This window comes from Bombina bombina, chromosome 7 (assembly GCF_027579735.1).
Source record: "Bombina bombina isolate aBomBom1 chromosome 7, aBomBom1.pri, whole genome shotgun sequence".
NCBI classification, from domain to species: Eukaryota; Metazoa; Chordata; class Amphibia; order Anura; family Bombinatoridae; genus Bombina; species Bombina bombina.
The window spans coordinates 477442753-477466318 of NC_069505.1; the positions used below are offsets into that span (position 1 = coordinate 477442753).

Here is a 23566-nt window from a genome sequence, read left to right on the forward strand (position 1 = left end):
AAAATAAGGTAAGAGGAATCACACTGCAGAGCCGAAACCTCGGAAACTCTACGAGCAGACAAAATAGCAAGTAGAAACAAAACTTAATATCAACCAAATGCATAGGCTCAAACGGAGCCTGCTGCAAAACTTTAAGAACAAGGTTAAGGCTCCAGCGAGGAGCAACAGGTTTAAACACAGGCCTGATTCTGACCAAGGCCTGAACAAAAGATTAGACATCTGGCAGATCTGCCAGACGTTGGGGTATAAGAATAGACAGTGCAGAAATCTGACCCTTCAGAGTACTAGACTGACAAACCTTTCTCCAGGCCATCCTGAAGAAAAGACTAAAAAACAAAACAAAAAAACCTTTTCGACTTCCACCAATAAAGGTATTTACGCCATACCTAATGGAAAATCTTGCGAGAAACAGGTCCATGAGCCTGAAACATAGTATAAATGACCCTCTCAGAATAACTACGCCTAGCCAAGACTAGACGTTCAATCTACAAGCAGTCAACTTCAGAGAAACTAGATTGAGGTGGAGAAAGGGACCCTTAATTAGATGGTCCTTCCCCAATGGAAACCTCCAAGGAAGAAGAGACGACATCTTTACCAGATCCACAAACCAGATCCTGCGAGGCCAGAATCACCGACGTACTCTCCTGCTTGAATTGAGTAAAGACTCGAGAAAGAAGAGCAAATGGAGGGAACAGGAACACAAGACCGAAGTTCCAAGGAACCACCAGAGCGTCGATCAGAGCTGCTTGTGGATCTCTAGATCTTTATCCGTACCTTGGAAGCCTGGCTCTTAGACGAGAAACCAACAGATCCAACTCCAGAACCCTCCACCTGAGGGTATCCTAGAGAATAGCTCCGGATGGAGAACCCACTCCCCGGGATGAAAGATCTGCCTGTTCAGAAAAAAACATGGATGGCTGAGAGGAGACAATCATGACACTTCGCCCACTGGAGAAAACAGGTCACCTCCTTCATAACTAATGAACTCCGAGATCCTCCCTGGTGGAGATGTATGCCACCAAGGAGAAAAACCAATTGTAGACTGATAAACTGGACCAAGGTTAGATGAGGCCAGGCTAAACTCTAGGGTGAATATGAGAAGAGAAGACTGCTCCTGAGTAAAAAAACTCTGAGCCATAAAAGAGCCCCAAACTGCTCTCCAGCCTGACAGGCTAGCGTCCGTGGCCACAATCACCCAGGAAGGTCTCAGGAAGCATGTACCCTGAGACAGATGGTCCTTCGAAATCCACCACGAAAGAGTCTCTCGATAGGGAATACAGATCTATCCTCTCCAAAAGATCTAGGAAGACTCTGTTCCAATGACGGAGCATGCAAAGCTGTAAGGGTCTCAGATGGAACCCAGCAAAAGGATTGATATCCATGGAAGCAACCATGAGACCAATCACTCCAATACACTGAGTTACTGATAGACAGACAGAGGTCTGAAAAGAAAAGGCAAGAAGCCATAAGAATGGTTTATTATTGCTCCTAAGAAGCACACCTTGGTGTCTGGTACTAGGAAACTCTTTTCCAGAGTCACTTTCCAACTGTGGGAACAAAGAATCGACAACAACATCTCAGTATGATATTTAGTAAGATAAAAAAGATGGCGCACGAGCCAATATGTCCAGGAAAGGCGCCACTACTATTCCCTGAGATCTGACCTCCAAAAGCGCCCCTAGAAACTTTGTAAAGATTTGAGGTGCTGTAGCAAGGTCAAAGGGAAGGGCAATAAACTGGAAATGTCTATCCAAGAAAAAAGGTAAAATTCCATGAGAATGGGAACATGAAGATACGCGTCCTTTATGTCTAATGAAACAAGGGTAATATAAATTTCATTTTGAAGGACGGAACCCTGAGAAATTTGTACCACAAACAGATTTGAATAAAAACAGAATTTATGCTTACCTGATAAATTACTTTCTCTTGTGGTGTATCCAGTCCACGGATTCATCCTTTACTTGTGGGATATTCTCCTTCCCTACAGGAAGTGGCAAAGAGAGCACACAGCAGAGATGTCCATATAGCTCCCCCTCTAGCTCCACCCCCCAGTCATTCGACCAAAGGTTAGGAAGAAAAAGGAGAAACCATAGGGTGCAGTGGTGACTGTAGTTTAACAAGAAAAATGATTACCTGACTTAATTGCCAGGGCGGGCCGTGGACTGGATACACCACAAGAGAAAGTAATTTATCAGGTAAGCATAAATTCTGTTTTCTCTTGTAAGGTCTATTAAGTCCACGGATTCATCCTTTACTTGTGGGATACCAATACCAAAGCTTTAGGACACGGATGAAGGGAGGGAACAAGACAGGTACCTTAAACGGAAGGCACCACTGCTTGCAAAATCTTTCTCCCAAAAATAGCCCCCGAAGAAGCAAAAGTATTGAATTTGTAAAATTTGGCAAAACTATGCAGTGAAGACCAAGTCGCTGCCTTACAAATCTGTTCAACAGAAGCCTCATTTTTGAAAGCCCATGTGGAAGCCACTGCTCTGGTAGAATGAGCAGTAATTGTTTCAGGAGGCTGCTGGCCAGTAGTCTCATAGGCCAAACGGATGATGCTTTTCAGCCGAAAGGAAAGAGAGGTAGCAGTCGCTTTCTGACTTCTCCTCTTACCAGAATAGATAACAAACAAGGAAGATGTTTGTCTGAAATCCTTAGTTGCTTGTAAATAGAACTTTAAAGCACAAACTACATCAAGATTGTATAACAGACGTTCCTTCTTCGAAGAAGGATTAGGACACAGAGAAGGAACAACTATTTCCTGGTTAATATTCTTGTTAGAAACAACTTTAGGAAGAAAACCAGGCTTGGTATGCAAAACTACCTTATCTGCGTGGAACACCAGGTAAGGTGAATCACACTGTAAGGCAGATAATTCTGAAACTCTTCAAGCAGAAGAGATAGCTACCAAAAACAAAACTTTCCAAGATAACAACTTAATATCTATGGAATGTAAAGGTTCAAACGGAACCCCTTGAAGAACTGAAAGAACTAGATTTAGACTCCATGGCGAAGCCACAGGTTTATAGACAGGCTTGATTCTGACTAAAGCCTGAGCAAACGCTTGAACGTCTGGTACCTCTGCCAGACGCTTGTGTAAAAGGATAGACAGAGCAGATATTTGTCCTTTTAAGGAACTAGCTGACAATCCTTTCTCCAATCCTTCTTGGAGAAAAGACAATATCCTGGGAATCCTAATCTTACTCCATGAGTAACCCTTGGATTCACACCAACAAAGATATTTCCGCCATATCTTATGGTAGATTTTCCTGGTGACAGGCTTTCTAGCCTGAATCAGAGTATCTATAACTGACTCAGAGAAACCACGCTTTGATAGAATTAAGCGTTCAATCTCCAAGTAGTCAGACGTAGAGAAACTAGATTTGGATGCTTGAACGGACCCTGTGTTAGAAGATCCTGCCTCATTGGCAGTGTCCATGGTGGGACAGATGACATGTCCACTAGGTCTACATACCAAGTCCTGCGTGGCCACGCAGGCACTATCAGAATCACCAAAGCCTTCTCCTGCTTGATTCTGGCGACCAGACGAGGGAGGAGAGGAAACGGTGGAAAAACATAAGCCAGATTGAAGGAACAAGGCGCTGCTAGAGCATCTATCAATACCGCCTTGGGGTCCCGGGACCTGGACCCGTAGAGAGGAAGTTTGGCGTTTTGACGGGACATCATCAGATCCAACTCTGGAGTGCCCATAGCTGAGTCAGCTGGGCAAATACCTCCGGGTGGAGTTCCCACTCCCCCAGGTGAAAAGTCTGACGACTTAGAAAATCCGCCTCCCAGTTGTCTACTCCTGGTCATGTGAATTGTTGAGAGATGGCAGGAGTGATCCTCCGCCCACCTGATTATTTTGGTTACTTCCATCATCGCTAGGGAACTCTTTGTTCCCCCCTGATGATTGACGTAAGCTACAGTCGTGATGTCCGACTGAAATCTGATGAATTTCGACGCAGCTAGTTGAGGCCATGCCTGAAGAGCGTTGAATATCGCCCTCAGTTCCAGAATGTTTATCGGGAGAAGCGTCTCTTCCTGAGACCATAAGCCCTGAGCTTTCAGGGAGTCCCAGACCGCACCCCAGCCTAACAGGCTGGTGTCGGTCGTTACAATGACCCACTCTGGCCTGGGGAAACATATTCCCTGAGACAGGTGATCCTGAGACAACCACCAGAGAAGAGAATCTCTGGTCTCCTGGTCCAACTAAATTTGAGGAGACAAATCTGCATAATCCCCATTCCACTGTTTGAGCATGCATAGTTGCAGTGGTCTGAGGTGTATACGAGCAAAAGGGACTATGTCCATTGCTGCTACCATTAATCCGATTGTCTCCATGCACTGAGCTACAGATGGCCGGGGAATGGAATGAAGAACTCGGCAAGTAGTTAAGAGTTTTAACTTTCTGACCTCCGTCAGAAATATTTTCATTTCTACCAAGTCTATTAGAGTCCCTAGGAAGGGAACCCTTGTGAGAGGGGAAAGAGAACTCTTTTTGATGTTCACCTTCCACCCATGAGACCTCAGAAAGGCCAATACAATCTCCGTGTGAGACTTGGCTCTTTGGAAAGACGGCGCCTGAATTAAGATGTCGTCTAGGTAAGGCCCTAGCACCTTTGTGAAAATTCTTGGAGCAGTGGCTAAGCCGAAGGGAAGAGCCACAAACTGGTAATGCTTGTCCAGAAAAGCGAACCTGAGAAACTGGTGATGATCTTTGTGGATAGGAATGTGTAGGTATGCATCCTTTAGATCCACGGTAGTCATATATTGACCTTCCTGGATCATGGGAAAGATTGTCCGAATGGTCTCCATTTTGAATGATGGGACTCTGAGGAATCTGTTTAGAATTTTTAGATCCAGGATGGTCTGAAAGTTCCCTCTTTTTTGGGAACCACAAACAGGTTTGAGTAAAAACCCAACCCTTGTTCCACAATTGGAACTGGGTGGATCACTCCCATTGCATGTAGATCTTCTACACAGCGTAAAAACGCCTCTTTCTTTGTCTGATCTGTAGACAGAAGAGAAATGTGGAACCTTCCCCTTGGAGGAGAGCCCTTGAATTCTAGAAGATATCCCTGGGATACAATATCTAATGACCAAGGATCGTGTACATCTCTTGCCCAGGCCTGAGCGAAGAGAGAGAGTCTGCCCCCTACTAGATCCGGTCCCGGATCGGGGGCTACCCCTTCATGCTGTCTTGGTGGCAGCTGCAGGCTTTTTGGCCTGTTTACCCTTATTCCAGCCCTGGTAAGGTATCCAGGTTGCCTTGGGCTGTGAAGCGTTACCCTCTTGCTTTGCAGCCGGAGAGGATGAAGCGGGGCCGCTCCTGAAATTACGAAAGGAACGAAAATTAGCTTTGTTCTTTGTCTTAAAGGACTTGTCCTGAGGGAGAGCATGGCCTTTTCCCCCAGTGATTTCTGAAATAATATCTTTCAATTCAGGCCCGAAGAGGGTCTTTCCTTTGAAAGGGATGTTCAAAAGCTTGGATTTAGACGACACATCGGCTGACCAGGACTTTAGCCATAGTGCCCTGCGCGCCAAAATGGCGAAACCTGAATTTTTTGCTGCTAACTTAGCTATTTGGAAAGCGGCATCAGTGATAAAAGAATTAGCTAGCTTTAGAGCCTTAATTCTATCCATAATTTCCTCATAAGAGGTCTCCGTCTGGAGCGAGTCTTCCAGCGCCTCAAACCAGAAAGCAGCTGCAGTAGTTATAGGAATAATGCAGGCAATAGGTTGGAGAAGAAAACCTTGTTGAACAAAAATTTTCTTAAGTAAACCCTCTAACTTCTTATTCATAGGGTCTTTAAAAGCACAACTGTCTTCAATTGGTATGGTTGTGCGTTTAGCAAGTGAAGAAACAGCCCCCTCCACCTTAGGGACCGTCTGCCACGAGTCCTGCACGGGGTCAGATATGGGGAACATTTTCTTAAAAACAGGAGGGGGAACAAAGGGAACACCTGGTCTATCCCACTCCCTAGTAACGATATCCGCAATCCTCTTAGGGACCGGAAACGCATCAGTGTAAACAGGGACCTCTAGGTACTTGTCCATTTTACACAATTTCTCTGGGATCACCAAAGGGTCGCAGTCATCCAGAGTAGCTAATACCTCCCTGAGCAAAACGTGGAGGTGTTCTAGTTTAAATTTAAAAGCCAATGTATCTGAATCTGTCTGAGGAGGAACCCTTCCTGAATCAGAGACTTCTCCCTCAGACATCAAATCCCTCGCTCCCACTTCAGAGCGTTGTGAGGGTATATCGGATACGGCTACCAAAGCGTCAGAATGCTCATAATCTGTTCTTAAAACGGAGCTATCACGCTTTGCAGGTAACACGGGCAATTTAGATAAGAAGGCTGTAAGAGAATTATCCATGACTGACGCTATGTCTTGTAATGTAAAAGGGTTAGACGCACTAGAGGTACTAGGCATCGCTTGAGCGGGCGTAACTGGTTGTGACACTTGGGGAGAGGTAGACGGGCTACCCTTGTTACCTTCAGTCTGAGAATCATCTTGGGTCACATTCTTAAGTGCAACAATATGATCTTTAAAGTGTATAGACATATCAGTACAAGTGGGACACATTCTGAGAGGGGGTTCCACCATGGCTTCTAAACACATTGAACAAGGATTTTCCTTGGTGTCAGACATGTTTAACAGACTAGTAGTATTGGAAATCACTTTAATCAAATAAAAAACACAATTTGAAAAAACGTTACTGTGCCTTTAAGAGATAAAAAGAGCACACAATTTTGCAAAACAGTGAAAAATGCAGCAATCCTTTTGAAATTTTCACAGTATGTACCTAAAGCCTTAGTAAGATTGCACCACTAGTATTAAAAAGATTAACCCCTTAATGCCCAAACCGGAGCAGCCTAAAGCTAACACCCGGTTAAAATTACTACAGCACCTTGCCACAGCCTTGCTGTGACCCTACCTGCCCTTAGGGATCAGATTTGGGGGAATATAGCTTCTTTTAGGCCCTCAAACAGCAGCAGGACCCTCCATGTGAAGCAGCATGAACTTCTATGCAATTCTAACTGCGCATCTGAGGCGCAAAATTAGGCCCCTCCCACTCTACTCCAGAGCTGTGAGGCCTAATAAATCACTCCTAAGTGAATAAAAAACAGCCATGTGGGTAATAACCCCAGAAAGAACCCAAAAGGACTTTCAAAGTGTCTTACAAACGATATTTTCCTTAGATAAACAATCGATTGCCCTGAATTAGTGTCAACCAGCATAATTAGCCCTGTTATGTAAGCATTCAATTCCTTACTAAGTCTGTGAACATAGCTTACCCTCCCCTCCTGGGGATATTGTCAGTCTCTTCTAGCATTATCTCAGTCTTGTCTAGAAATAAATGACTGAACATACCTTATTGCAGATTACCCTGCAAGCCGTTCCCCCCAACTGAAGTTTTCTGGTACTCCTCAGTCCTGTGTGGGACAGCAGTGGATTTTAGTTACAACATCCTGAAATCATTTTCCTCTCAGCAGAAATCTTCATCACTTTTCTGCTAGAGAGTAAATAGTACAAACCGGTACCATTTAAAATAACAAACTTTTGATTGAAGATAAAAAAAAAACTACAATTCTAACACCACATTCACTTTACCCTCCCGAGAGAGACCCTAGTGCTTAGAGCCGGCAAAGAGAATGACTGGGGGGTGGAGCTAGAGGGGGAGCTATATGGACAGCTCTGCTGTGTGCTCTCTTTGCCACTTCCTGTAGGGAAGGAGAATATCCCACAAGTAAAGGATGAATCCGTGGACTGGATACACCTTACAAGAGAAATCCTTGACCCTGTTCCTCTACGGGAACAATCACTCCCTGGGAAGACAGTTCCTTTACGCAGATTAAGAAGACCATTCTCTTTGTCTGGACTGCAGGAAAACCTGCCCCTGGAGAAGCAAGGCTTGAATCCTATTCTGTAACCGTGGGATACTATTTCCCCAGGCCCAGGATCTGGGACATCATGGATCCAAGACTGATGAAAAAAAGAAAAGATAGCCCCCCCCCACTTGATCCAAGACTGGATCGGAGACGGCCCCTTCATGCCGACTTAGAATCAGAGGAAGGTTTTCTTGGCCTGTTTCCCCTTATTCCAAGGCTAACTGGATCTCCATGAGATTCCGGATTGTACTGGCTTGAAAGAGGAAAAGTAAGAGGAAAAGGAAGACTTTACTCCCAAAAAGTTACGAAAAGTGTGAAACTTAGAATTCCGACGACCCTTAGGTCAATTCTTCCTAACCTGAGGAAGGAAATATCCCATTACCCTCAGTAATCATGGAAATTTTTTTTAGCCAGAGCAGACCAAATAAAGTCTTGACCTTCTAAGGGAAAAATAGAAGTTTAACCACTTGCATGCTGGCATCACAAATAAAAGTATTATCAAGTATTAGAAACTTGATCCTAGCTTGGATCTCTTCTAAAGTAGTCTCTTCTGAAACTATACCAGACAAGGCATCGCTCAAAAAAGATGCGGCACCTGCAACCGCAGCAATACTTGCGATTGGTTGACATTGTAACCCCTGGGAATGTACTCTTTCTTAAGTAAGCCTCTATCTTCCTATCAATGGGATCCCAGAAAGAAAAACTATCCTCAGGGATAGCAGATCTCTGACTAAAGTAGAAATAGCTCTCTTAACTTAGGAAACAGAGGCGGTCGATTATACAGAGTCCCAGAAACTAACAGAATATGCTTGGGAAAAATCTCCAAGTATCCCTAGGAGATTGTCATGCCCCTAAAAAATACAGACACCAATGTAGTACAGTGACTAACAATGAACCAACATAACAATTTTGATAAACCCATAAACTCCTCAGAAAAGGGAGCTGCATCTTCTGATTTTGTAGGGAAATGCCACCAGAGGGCGACAAATACGAAGGAAAACACACTCTCAAAACAAACATGTTCTGAAAGAAAAGCATGTATTTGTAGAGACAACTCATCTTGAGATATCTGCAGAGAAGATCGAATCCTTGCAAAAGAACATAGCGGTACTATAGAAACCGCTTACAATGGCGGATCTGAGAAGTCAGTAAAAACATATAAATAAATATATAATTACCTAAAAACGATTTCTCTGTATAATAAGAGAAAATAAAAGCAAGTTATATACATGTCCTAACCTAGCATATTACAGTGCTGTGCTATGCTAGAGTTTGAATCCTTCGATTTACATAGAAGGATTATAAAAGGACAAAGAGAAATATATACTTTAAACTGTCACTAGATGGCAGCAAATACATTAAAAAAACGCACAAATATCTAGAGAATACGTCTAAAAAAGGGAGGTGCAGAATGGCAGGTTAAATGATATGAACACTAAGGAGACACTCTAACACAGTGCCAAACCTAAGCTCAGTTATCATAAAAAACGGGCTATTACATAGAATACCCGAGCCCAAGAATATCTCATTCTCTGCCAGACGTAAGACAGTACATGAGATAACTGCACATATCCTCACACACATGAGGATTAGAGTAACACAAACAGCTCTAAAATCAACAATCTAGCTAGTGAACACAAAGTTGAACACATCTCCGCGAAAAGAACAAAGCGGCTAGGTATCCGCCCATAATGGCGGAGAAATTACGTTCTCTGCAATTTCTGGACTTTTCTAAGTAAAACATACACTTCATGACAAAAGGCAAGTCCGACCTTAATACTGCTGCCAGATTCCGCCGTCAGATCTGGAAGCTGTGTCACAAAGGAAATACAATAAGTAAAAAACAGCCTAGCATCATTTTTTGCAATTTCAGTTACGGACGTAAATGGTAATCATATAACGAAAACAGAAGCGAAAAACATACTGCACCATCTCTTATCCCTCACAAAATAATCGACAGAGGGATATGTTAGAAATATAAGCCCCAAAACACTCTGAGCACTATAAGGGACCGTAAAAACGGCCTGATTAGGGAAGATACTTGAGAAATAAAGTAATACCTTAATACCCAATCTCCACACACCATAAAAACAGGGTTAGCAATAGAAATACCCTGCTATGGAAGTCGCTAAATTTTCCTTTGTAGCTGCTCAGCCGCAATATAACTGAAGAACAGGTATATAAATTAATAAATGAGAACCTCTTCAGGAGATAACAGGTCCCACCAGGTCCCTGATCTTCCAGTCCTGTCTTCTAGAAATATTCCTGTAATATATATATATGAAAAGGACTTACCCTTCAGGGTCTTCTGCTGTGGAGCAGTCACAGCAGCTTCAGGTTTGAAAGCGTCCTCTGATCGCTGACAGGGACCTGAAGACACAAGATAAAACAGAGTAACCAACCCTGGTTTTCTATAAAGGGGTAGCACTGATATTAGAAGTTAAGCAAAGGCCACCTTGCCGTCTTGTAACTGTTAAAAGCCACCATTACTCTTACTAAAGAGATTGACATGGATACAGCATAGCCCCAATCCTTGCTTGCAGGGAAAAGTACCCATTAAAGGATTAAATATCTTCAGACACCATCTTCACACATCCTCTATTGATAGAGGCAAAGAGAATGACTGGGAATTATAGGTCAGGGAAGTGACACTTAACAGCTCTTCTGGGGTGCTCTTTGCTTCCTCCTGCTGGCCAGGAATTGAATAGCCCACTAGTAATTGGAATGAAATCGTGGACACTCCATGACATAGGAAAGAAATAGAGGAAGGAACAAATGACAAATTATGTATTTAGGTTACAAAAACAAACAAACAAACATGGGTCATTGATGTAATGATACTAAACTACCAGGAATACATTAGAAAAGTATTATTTCCAATTATTTAAAGGTAGGTAAGCATTACACTAATGCAGAAGGAAAAACAAGCAGGATGGTGGGTTGTACATGAAGAGGAGTTAGCAGCAGAAAAAAGCGAGCCTAGAACACTAGTTTAGGTCGTGGATTGCAATCATCTCGATCTTATCCAATCGTGGTGATTGACGTCTCCCTCTTGTGCGCGATTGGTCACGCACAAGCAGGGGACCGCATTGCACAATCAGCGGATACTGCTTACCCGCTCACCGTGAAGGTGGGCAGACGAGGTTCAAGAACACGAACCTTGTCTGCCCGATCTTTGATAAATGGAGCCCATGGCTTCAGAACCAAGATAGAATATAACAGTGATATTACAGGTGTCAGATAAATTAAGGGATTTAATAAAGATTAAGATAAAAGTTTTTTTTTCAATAATAAAAGCAAAAAAAAGTAACCAGATAACACACTGCACATTAGCACATCAAACACACTCACTGGTGCCCTGTGTCCCTCAGACACATCACACAAACTCACTGGTGCCCTGTGTCCCTCAGGCACATCACACAAACTCACTGGTGCCCTGTGTCCCTCAGGCACATCACACACACTCACTGGTGCCCTGCGTCCCTCAGGCACATCAAACACACTCACTGGTGCCCTGCGTCCCTCAGGCACATCACACACACTCACTGGTGCCCTGCGTCCCTCAGGCACATCACACACACTCACTGGTGCCCTGTGTCCCTCAGGCACATCACACACACACTCACTGGTGCCCTGCGTCCCTCAGGCACATCAAACACACTCACTGGTGCCCAGCGTCCCTCAGGCACATCACACACACTCACTGGTGCCCTGCGTCCCTCAGGCACATCACACACACTCACTGGTGCCCTGTGTCCCTCAGGCACATCACACAAACTCACTGGTGCCCTGTGTCCCTCAGGCACATCACACACAGTCACTGGTGCTCTGCGTCCCTCAGGCACGTCACACACACTCACAGGTGCCCTACGTCACTCAGGCACATAACACACTTTCACTGGTGCTCTGCGTCCCTCAGGCACATCACATATACTCACTGGTGCTCTGCGTTCCTCGGGCACATCACACACACTCACTGGTGCTCTGCGTCCCTAAGGCACATCACATACACTCACTGGTGCTCTGCGTCCCTAAGGCACATCACATACACTCACTGGTGCTCTGCGTCCCTAAGGCACATCACACACACTCACTGGTGCTCTGCGTCCCTAAGGCACATCACATACACTCACTGGTGCTCTGCGTCCCTCAGGCACATCACACAAACTCACTGGTGCTCTGCGTCCCTAAGGCACATCACATACACTCACTGGTGCCCTGCGTCCCTAAGGCACATCACATACACTCACTGGTACCCTGCGTCCCTAAGGCACATCACATACACTCACTGGTGCCCTGCGTCCCTCAGGCACATCACATACACTCACTGGTGCTCTGTGCCCCTCAGGCACATCACATACACTCACTGGTGCTCTGCGTCCCTAAGGCACATCACATACAGTCACTGGTGCTCTGCGTCCCTAAGGCACATCAAACACACTCACTGGTGCTCTGCGTCCCTCAGGCACATCACACACACTCACTGGTGCCCTGTGTCCCTCAGGCACATCACATACACTCACTGGTGCCCTGCGTCCCTAAGGCACATCACACACACTCACTGGTGCTCTGCGTCCCTCAGGCACATCACATACACTCACTGGTGCTCTGCGTCCCTCAGGCACATCACACAAACCCACTGGTACCCTGCGTCCCTAAGGCACATCACATACACTCACTGGTGCTCTGCATCCCTCAGGCACATAACACACTTTCACTGGTGCTCTGCGTCCCTCAGGCACATCACATACACTCACTGGTGCACTGCGTTCCTCGGGCACATCACACACACTCACTGGTGCTCTGTGTTCCTCGGGCACATCACACACACTCACTGGTGCTCTGCGTCCCTAAGGCACATCACATACACTCACTGGTGCTCTGCGTTCCTCGGGCACATCACACACACTCACTGGTGCTCTGCGTCCCTAAGGCACATCACATACACTCACTGGTGCCCTGCGTCCCTCAGGCACATCACATACACTCACTGGTGCTCTGAGTCCCTCAGGCACATCACATACACTCACTGGTGCTCTGCGTCCCTCAGGCACATCACATATACTCACTGGTGCTCTGCGTTCCTCAGGCACATCACACACACTCACTGGTGTCCTGTGTCCCTCAGGCAAATCACATACACTCACTGGTATACTGCATCCCTCAGGCACATCACACAAACTCACAAGTGCCCTGCGTCCCTCAGGCACATCACACACACTCACTGGTGCTATGCGTCCCTCAGGCACATCACACACACTCACTGGTGCTATGCGTCCCTCAGGCACATCACACACACTCACTGGTGCCCTTGCGTCCCTCAGGCACATCACACACACTCACAAGTGCCCTGCGTCCCTCAGGCACATCACACACACTCACTGGTGCTATGCGTCCCTCAGGCACATCACACACACTCACTGGTGCCCTTGCGTCCCTCAGGCACATCACACACACTCACTGGTGCCCTTGCGTCCCTCAGGCACATCACATACACTCACTGGTGCCCTGCATCCCTCAGGCACATCACACACACTCACTGGTGCCCTGCGTCCCTCAGGCACATCAAACACACTCACTGGTGCCCTGCGTCCCTCAGGCACATCACACACACTCACTGGTGCTATGCGTCCCTCAGGCACATCACACACACTCACTGGTGCTATGCGTCCCTCAGGCACATCACACACACTCACTGGTGCCCTTGCGTCCCTCAGGCACATCACACACACTCACAAGTGCCCTGCGTCCCTCAGGCACATCACACACACTCACTGGTGCTATGCGTCCCTCAGGCACATCACACACGCTCACTGGTGCCCTTGCGTCCCTCAGGCACATCACACACACTCACTGGTGCCCTTGCGTCCCTCAGGCACATCACATACACTCACTGGTGCCCTGCGTCCCTCAGGCACATCATACACACTCACTGGTACCCTGTGTTCCTCATGCACATCACACACTCTGCAAGATAGGCTGGATGAGCCTTATCTAGAAAGACTACATATATAGCACTCAGGGGAATATTCAGTTAAATCTTATGGAATAACAGAGAGAGAGAGTCCAAGTAAATATGTGCAAAGAACAAGAAACAAATCTGTCCAATAGAGCTAATCTAAATTTAAAAATTAACTTTTATTAGAGGCATAATTAAAATTGGAATACACACACTTAAAAACACACCTAGGAACTTAATAATTCTAGTGGATACGTGAAAATATTATAATCCTGGGTCTAGCGGATATATGGCACCAACAATGAGTTTAATATGTAATATCAAAACTCATATTATGCACTCACATTACATATACATCCGTAATTTATTTTGTTAGTGAGGTATAATACTGCTGGTAAAAAAATATATACTTTAATTCTCTTGCTTATCGTTGTAATGATATTAGGGATTTGAGGTGGAATCCCAATTGATTAATATTACAGGTGAATCTCAAAATAAATATGACTTTACAGCTGAAGTGTAGCCTTAGAGAGGCTAGAGTTGTAAATTTGTAAACGACATTAACTTATGAGCTAATCTAGAGTTTATATGTACTCCTAGATTGAAAAAGCATATCACTAAGTACTATCTTTGCTGGTATAAGCAATACTCTTGAGGTGCCCTTGGTCATAAAAGACGTTAAATTGTTGCACTTATAATATCAAGAATGAATATAAGCTTGAGACCAATCAGCTGTAATATTATCAGTATTAGACCAAGATAGCGTAACACAAGTACATCCTATGCCACATTAGAACTGTAGTTGAGAGTCACAGTCAGTGATAATGTTATTACATATGATCCTGTGTTCTAAATATTGTTAACGATTTCATATGTCCTATATCTATTAGACATAGTTTCTGAGAAGATATACTTCCTATGGTAACTGTCCTTTGATTGTGAAATGTAAGTTTATACTAAGTCTGGTAGGTCATTCGTACCCCATTCATAAAATTCCACAAGACTCATTCATACAAGTAATAGGGATAACCAATGGTATGGCTTGTACTTTATTGGTTAATATCCTGAGTGATCCAATGAGTTGGGTTTGTCAAAGAAGTGGGTTTGAAAACCAGTATTCGCTTACACACTATTTTACCACATGTTCCTTGTGGAATGATTTAACTTAATTTATGTAACTGGCTGTTAGTTAGAATCAGTTACTAATAATGCTGCACTTAAATAAATAAATCCCTTATATGAAAAACACTTTTAGTATCCGTATTAATATTGGTATCAGAGGTATTATTAAGCTGACCACTATTGAATCTACTTATCACTGACTCTGTGGACAAAATGGACCTGGCCTTCCCCTCAAATTGTATTGCTTGCAATCACTGGCAGACTCGTAGTGTTTAGATACATCTGACTATATGAGCATACTGTGTATCATTTGCATACTAAATTGTATATCTTTAATTATCTAGTGGTAATATCCTGTTACGATTTACTTGCTATACAATAACCACTATTAGATAAGCTTGTCAATGGCTTCTGAGACCGTAATGCATAAAATTTGCATATCCAGTTACATATCCTAAATTACATAGCGGTATCGTAGAATTCAGATCTATCTGTTATGCAGGGTAAGATAGTGTATATTGACTGATGTAACGAAGTAGTTATAGTATGCTATTATGATACCATGTACACAGAATATTTACCGTTGCTAATGAGTGCTATTTTATAATTACTCTAGCTTCTGCTTCAATACAATAACGGTGAGTCTCGTTTGAGAGCTACAGTGTTGTAGGTTAGACCGCAAGCTGTGTATAGTCAGCTAAGTGAGTTTACTAACGGCATGTGCCGAGTATCTAAAACCAGTAAACTGTCAAAGTTGTAGTAAGCAGTAAACCAGTTAAACTGTCAGTATTGTAGTAAGCAATGGTACAAGTGTGACTATGATTTGACTGCCGCTTAAGTTAAATATCAGTGAGTTATTGAGAAGCTGCCATGATAGTGGCTATGCTGCGGTTATCCGCATTCAGCTGAAAAGAGTCACCAGCGAGAAATCTAAATTTTCCCCGACCCAGTTAGGTAAAGTTTTGCAATAAACTATTTAACAAGATAAAAGTTCCTAGGGTAAACTAAAAATACATGAGCTCCAAGGGCTCATCACCAGTACCCTAGCGTCCCTGACATGTTTCGCCTTTCGGCTTTTTCAAAGAGTGAGCGCACCGCTCACATACTGGGCTTATAAAGCGTCTGAGTCACGCCTCTTATGATTACATTGTTCAAAGTAACCAATCCTCAGCAGCCTAAGTGTAGTATCTGCCTACAGTTACGGTCATCGTTTAACATTAACTATTCCATTGCTGATCAATAGTTGCATTGCGATCAATCCTTGCGTAACTTATACATCTAGAGAAACTTAAAAATAGGTTAGAATATGCCTATATTGGATATATATATATACATGATTATGTAAAGATGTGAAGTAAACTCACTTAGCTGACTATACACAGCTTGCGGTCTAACCTACAACACTGTAGCTCTCAAACGAGACTCACCGTTATTGTATTGAAGCAGAAGCTAGAGTAATTATAAAATAGCACTCATTAGCAACGGTAAATATTCTGTGTACATGGTATCATAATAGCATACTATAACTACTTCGTTACATCAGTCAATATACACTATCTTACCCTGCATAACAGATAGATCTGAATTCTACGATACCGCTATGTAATTTAGGATATGTAACTGGATATGCAAATTTTATGCATTACGGTCTCAGAAGCCATTGACAAGCTTATCTAATAGTGGTTATTGTATAGCAAGTAAATCGTAACAGGATATTACCACTAGATAATTAAAGATATACAATTTAGTATGCAAATGATACACAGTATGCTCATATAGTCAGATGTATCTAAACACTACGAGTCTGCCAGTGATTGCAAGCAATACAATTTGAGGGGAAGGCCAGGTCCATTTTGTCCACAGAGTCAGTGATAAGTAGATTCAATAGTGGTCAGCTTAATAATACCTCTGATACCAATATTAATACGGATACTAAAAGTGTTTTTCATATAAGGGATTTATTTATTTAAGTGCAGCATTATTAGTAACTGATTCTAACTAACAGCCAGTTACATAAATTAAGTTAAATCATTCCACAAGGAACATGTGGTAAAATAGTGTGTAAGCGAATACTGGTTTTCAAACCCACTTCTTTGACAAACCCAACTCATTGGATCACTCAGGATATTAACCAATAAAGTACAAGCCATACCATTGGTTATCCCTATTACTTGTATGAATGAGTCTTGTGGAATTTTATGAATGGGGTACGAATGACCTACCAGACTTAGTATAAACTTACATTTCACAATCAAAGGACAGTTACCATAGGAAGTATATCTTCTCAGAAACTATGTCTAATAGATATAGGACATATGAAATCGTTAACAATATTTAGAACACAGGATCATATGTAATAACATTATCACTGACTGTGACTCTCAACTACAGTTCTAATGTGGCATAGGATGTACTTGTGTTACGCTATCTTGGTCTAATACTGATAATATTACAGCTGATTGGTCTCAAGCTTATATTCATTCTTGATATTATAAGTGCAACAATTTAACGTCTTTTATGACCAAGGGCACCTCAAGAGTATTGCTTATACCAGCAAAGATAGTACTTAGTGATATGCTTTTTCAATCTAGGAGTACATATAAACTCTAGATTAGCTCATAAGTTAATGTCGTTTACAAATTTACAACTCTAGCCTCTCTAAGGCTACACTTCAGCTGTAAAGTCATATTTATTTTGAGATTCACCTGTAATATTAATCAATTGGGATTCCACCTCAAATCCCTAATATCATTACAACGATAAGCAAGAGAATTAAAGTATATATTTTTTTACCAGCAGTATTATACCTCACTAACAAAATAAATTACGGATGTATATGTAATGTGAGTGCATAATATGAGTTTTGATATTACATATTAAACTCATTGTTGGTGCCATATATCCGCTAGACCCAGTATCCACTAGAATTATTAAGTTTCTAGGTGTGTTTTTAAGTGTGTGTATTCCAATTTTAATTATGCCTCTAATAAAAGTTAATTTTTAAATTTAGATTAGCTCTATTGGACAGATTTGTTTCTTGTTCTTTGCACATATTTACTTGGACTCTCTCTCTCTGTTATTCCATAAGATTTAACTGAATATTCCCCTGAGTGCTATATATGTAGTCTTTCTAGATAAGGCTCATCCAGCCTATCTTGCAGTTTGTTAATACAATCTCCAACTACATAGCACCATTTTTCTTTAACAATATAAATGTGAGTAATTTCACATAAGTTACTTATGAATATAGGGGATATCTAAATTTGAGGTGAAGTAGTGCCATTGGTAATTTTCTCTCTCGCTTTCCACATTACACACTCACCTGAACAAATATTGTCACATATTTCATGTCCAGGAGCTTGTATCATATTTCTTAGCCACTGGTCATCTGTTTCCTCTGTGAGACATGAAATCTTATTATTGTTTTTACCTGAATGACAAAACAAAAAATAAATCACTATTCTTAGTTTCTATGTTCTCTTCTTAAAAATCAGATTAAAATAAAAACTGAAAAACAGTGATTTATGGTAAATAAATCTGAGGAAATAATACTGCATCTGATGAGATTAGCAGTAAATACAACCTGTGTCAAGTAGTTAAAGTGAGTTAGCTAAGATTTATGTTACACCGTATAAATGTGCTCATGCCATAGTTACAACCTAAATACATGACAGGAGGACAAAATAGCACTAACATTACAAAAGCCCATATACCTGATATGGGGACAATACAGCACTAGTATTCTAACAGCCCCCATACCTGTCATGGGGACAATACAGTACTAGCATTCCAACAGCCCCTATACCTGTCATGTTAACAATACAGCACTAGTATTGCAACAGCTTCTATACCTGACATGTGGACAATACAGGACTTGTATGCCAACAGCCCCTCTACCTGACATGGAGACAATAATGCACTAGTATTCCAACAGCCCCTATACCTGTCATGGAGACAATACAGCACTAGTATTCCAACAGCCCCTATACCTGACATGACTTATCAACACATTTATTTTTTCAGTTATTTTATCTAAATCAGTGATGACCACATTTGTAACACACAAGGGCTACAAATCAATTTTTTAGAAGTCTAAAGGGCTAGATATAAATATATAGCTATTAAACAAAAAATATATTTTTACAATTGTTCATTATCACAGGGCCAGATGTAGGCATGGTTGCAGGGTACACTGTGTGTGCTGTTCTCCCCTCGAAAGGAATCTTTTGAGTTGTGTCCACACGAAAGCTTGTATTTCTAATAGGGCCACTAAAGTCAAATATAAAGTTTCCTGATTCAGATGTAGCATGCAATTTAAACTTTACAATATACATCCATTATCAAAACGAGAACATTTTTATATGCACACTTTCCGAGGTTCCAGCTTCTATTGGGCATGTGCTAAAGTGCACAGTATATACACATTTACATGTTTGTGATTGGCTGATGGGGGTGGGGATTAACTTTAAAATTTACCAGAAAATATTCTTCTGCTCTTACTAAATTCCAAGTAAGTGCAATTGCATTGTCTTTATATTGTGGATTTGTCTATTGTTCAATTCTACTGTATTTAGTAGTCCTTTAAGTTTAAGTCTCATGGGGCCATAAAAATGATGGCACACATTCTTAGTTCTGCTTTTTCTTGTTTTTTACAAACAGTTAGTGCAGAGGGCCACATGTGTCCCTTGGGCCACCAGTCGGCCCCCAATCTAGATGTTCTTTTATTAGTGTAATTGAGGTGTTTGGTAGTGTAAACATGATAATTACTTATGTACCCAGCACTACAGAATTTGACAGCAGTTTCCAAAAAAACCCAAAATGTATGCTTACCTGATAAATTTCTTTCTTTCTTGACATGATGAGTCCACGGATCATCTAATTACTATTGGGAATACCACTCCTGCCCAACAGGAGGCGACAAAGAGCACCACAGCAAAGCTGTTAAATATCACCTCCCTTCCCTCTAACCCCAGTCATTCGACCGAAGCAAAAGAGAGAAAGGAAGCAACAAGGTGCAGAGGTGTCTGAAGTTTATAACATACCAACAACTTGTCTAAGGAACAGGGCGGGCCGTGGACTCATCGTGTCAATAAATAAATAAATTTATCAGGTAAGCATAAATTTTGTTTTCTTTCTAATGACATGATGAGTCCATGGATCATCTAATTACTATTGGGAATCAATACCCAAGCTAGAGTACACAAATGATAATGGAGGGACAAGACAGGGAACCTAAACTGAAGGCACCACTGCTTGAAGAACCTTTCTCCCAAAAGAGGCCTCAGCTGAGGCAAAAGTGTAAAATTTATAGAATTTTGAAAAAGTGTGAAGAGAGGACCAAGTTGCAGCCTTGCAAATCTGTTCCACAGAAGCTTCATTTTTGAATGGCCAGGAAGAGGAAACAGCCCTCGTAGAATGTGCCGTAACTCTCTCAGGAGGCTGCTGTCCAGCGTTTCATAGGCAAAGCGAATGATACTCTTCAGCCACAAAGAAAAAGAAGTAGCCGTAGCTTTCTGCCCCTTGCGTTTTCCAGAGAATACCACAAACAGAGCAGAAGACTAACGAAAATCCTTAGTGGCCTGTAAATAGAACTTTAATGCAGGCACTACATCCAGATTGTGCAAAAGCCGTTCCTTTTGAGAAGAAGAATTAGGACACAAGGAAGGAACAACAATCTTCTGATTAATGTTCCGGTCTGAAACTACTTTTGGGAGAAACCCTAACTTAGTATGCAAAACCACCTTATCCGAATGAAAAATAAGGTAAGGAGACTCATACTGTAAAGCCGAGAGCTCCGACACTCTACGAGCAGATGAAATAGCAACAAGAAACAAAAAACTTTCCAAGATAACAACTTAATATCTAAGGAATGCATAGGCTCAAACAGAGCCCCTTGAAGAACCTTGAGAACTAAATTAAGACTCCAGGGTGGAGTAACAGGTTTGAACACAGGCCTGATCCTGACCAAGGCCTGACAAAACGATTGCACGTCTAGGACGTCTGCCAGACGTTTATGTAACAAAATAGACAAGGCAGATATTTGACCCTTTAGGGAACTTGCCGATAAACCCTTCTCCAAACCTTCTTGAAGAAAGGACAGCATTCTAGGAATTCTAACTCTACTCCAAGAATAGCCCTTGGATTCTCACCAATACAGATATTTACACCATATCTTATGGTAAATCTTTCTAGTCACAGGTTTACGAGCTTGAATCATGGTCTCAATGACCGATTCCGAAAATCCACGCTTGGATAAAATTAAGCGTTCAATTTCCAAACAGTCAGCTTCAGAGAAACTAGATTTGGATGAAGGAAGGGCCCTTAAAGTAGAAGGTCCTTCCTTAACGGAAGTCTCCAAGGTGGAAGAGATGACATGTCCATCAGGTCTGCATACCAAATCCTGCAAGGCCATGCCGGTGCAATGAGGATCACCGATGCCTTCTCCTGCTTGATTCGAGCACTGACCCGAGGTAGAAGAGCGAACGGAGGAAATAGGTATGCGAGACTGAAATTCCAAGGTACTGCCAGAGCGTCTATCAGTACAGCCTGATGGTCCCTTGACCTTGACCCGTACCTCGGAAGTTTGGCATTCTGCCGAGATGCCATGAGATCCAACTCCAGCTGACCCCACTTGAGAATCAGGCTGGAAAACTCCTTCCGGATGAAGCTCCCACTCCCCCGGGTGAAAAGTCTGCCTGCTCAGGAAGTCTGCCTCCCAGTTGTCCACTCCTGGAATGTGGATCGCTGACAGACAGCAATTGTGGCTCTCCGCCCACTGAATGATCTTGGCTACCTCTGTCATGGCCAAGGAACTTCGAGTTCCTCCCTGATGGTTGATGTAAGCCACTGAGGTTATATTGTCCGACTGGAACCTGATGAACCGGGCGGAGGCTAACTGAGGCCAGGCCAGAAGAGCATTGAAGATTGCTCTCAGTTCCAGAATGTTTATGGGTAGAACAGACTTCGAAGGAGTACATGTTCCCTGAGCCTTTAGAGAGCCCCAGACTGCTCCCCATCCCAGAAGGCTGGCATCTGTTGTCACACTCACCCAAGAGGGTCTGCGAAAGCAGGTCCCCTGGGAGAGATGATCCTGAGACAAACACCAAAGTAGAGAATCCCTTGTCTCCTGCTCCAGCTGTGATAGTGGAGACAGATCCGCATAATCTCCGTTCCACTGCCTGAGCATGCTTAACTGCAGAGGTCTGAGGTGGAAACGAGCAAACGGGATAATGTCCATTGCCACTACCATCTTCCCGATTAGCTCCATGCACTGAGCCACTGATGGCCGAGGAGAGGACTGAAGAGCTAGGCAAGAATCGAAAATCTTTGATTTCCTGACATCTGTCAGAAAAATCTTCATTGATAAGGAATCTATTATGGTTCCTGTGGCAAACCTAGCCACTTCTGGACTATAATGTAAGAAAGGTTGTCTATAGGCTGCATTGTGTGCTATGTAGATGTGACAGACCCTTCTGTCAGTACTGCAGGAGTTAACTGTGTTCAACTTTACTTTAAGAAGCTATTGTGTACTGTCATTATAAAGTTAGTGATAAACAGTCCATTGTTTAATCACCCTCAGAGAGCAGAGGTGATAAGAAAAGCCAAATGTGTTTTGTGTTTAAGTTGTTATCTGCCTAAGTAAAGTAATGTGATCTGTCCAAGGGTGTGGGCCCTCCATCTAATGTACAACATTCTTTCAACCCCCATCTGGGGGGTCAGACCTGCATAAATACTAGGCATAGCCTTTTAATAAATGTCATTCTGTTTTAAACCTGAAAACTGGCTGGATTGTGAGTTGCTGATTCCCTATGCAGGATATTGTTCCCTGGTGTTAACCCTTGGTATCCTGTTGGTACCGTTACAATTGGTGGCAAGCGACGGAATGAACCTTATCGCCCAGAAGAGCAACTACACAAGCCAGTAACCTCAGGAAGAGGGGGATTACTACAATACTGACTAAGATGGAAGGAGTACCAGGGACCGAAGTGAATGGAGATGGATTATTCTAAGCTAAAGAGACAAACTTTAAAGGAACTGCTAGAAGCCAGGGGAAAGATAGGCAGCAGCAAACCCAAGGCTATATTAATTACTGAGCTGATGGAGGGAGACAGAGCTCGCAGCGCTACGCCTCCAGCAGCCATGGAGGAGACCCTATACCAGAGGGAAATGAGGACCAGGCTGGAATTTTTACCCCAACCTGTACCACGGGATATGCTATCCGTGGTAATGGCAGATGTGCAGGAGTATGTGATGGCACACAGTCCGCGGAATGCATCCTCCCGAGCAGAATCCATTTTGGACGCACTCAGCAACCCAGTAAGACCCAAAATCCCATACCATGCATTTAAAATGTTTTGTGAGGAGAAGGATGAGATCGATGGATATTTACAGGATTTTGAGAGACTGTGTGAGTTACATGATTTGGAGCAGTCCGTATGGGTGCCGGTGCTAGCAGGCAAGCTAGCCGGTAGGGCAGCGGAAGCGTATCGCGCTGTACCCAGGGAGGACAGCAAGGATTACGCTAAAGTGAAGAGAGCGATCTTGGAAAGATATGCCATTACCCCAGAGGCATACCGGCGCAAGT

General features: G+C 43.0%; 1 protein-coding gene across 1 annotated transcript in view; it reads right to left on the minus strand.

Moving 5' to 3' along the window:
* The window catches only part of LOC128636449 (gastrula zinc finger protein XlCGF57.1-like), a 168195-nt gene that overhangs the window by 7532 nt on the left and 137097 nt on the right, over positions 1-23566 (minus strand). The window contains exon 6 of the mRNA XM_053689462.1: positions 18305-18412. Within this exon, the coding sequence (XP_053545437.1) occupies positions 18305-18412 (108 nt within the window). The remainder of the gene's footprint in view (positions 1-18304; positions 18413-23566) is intronic.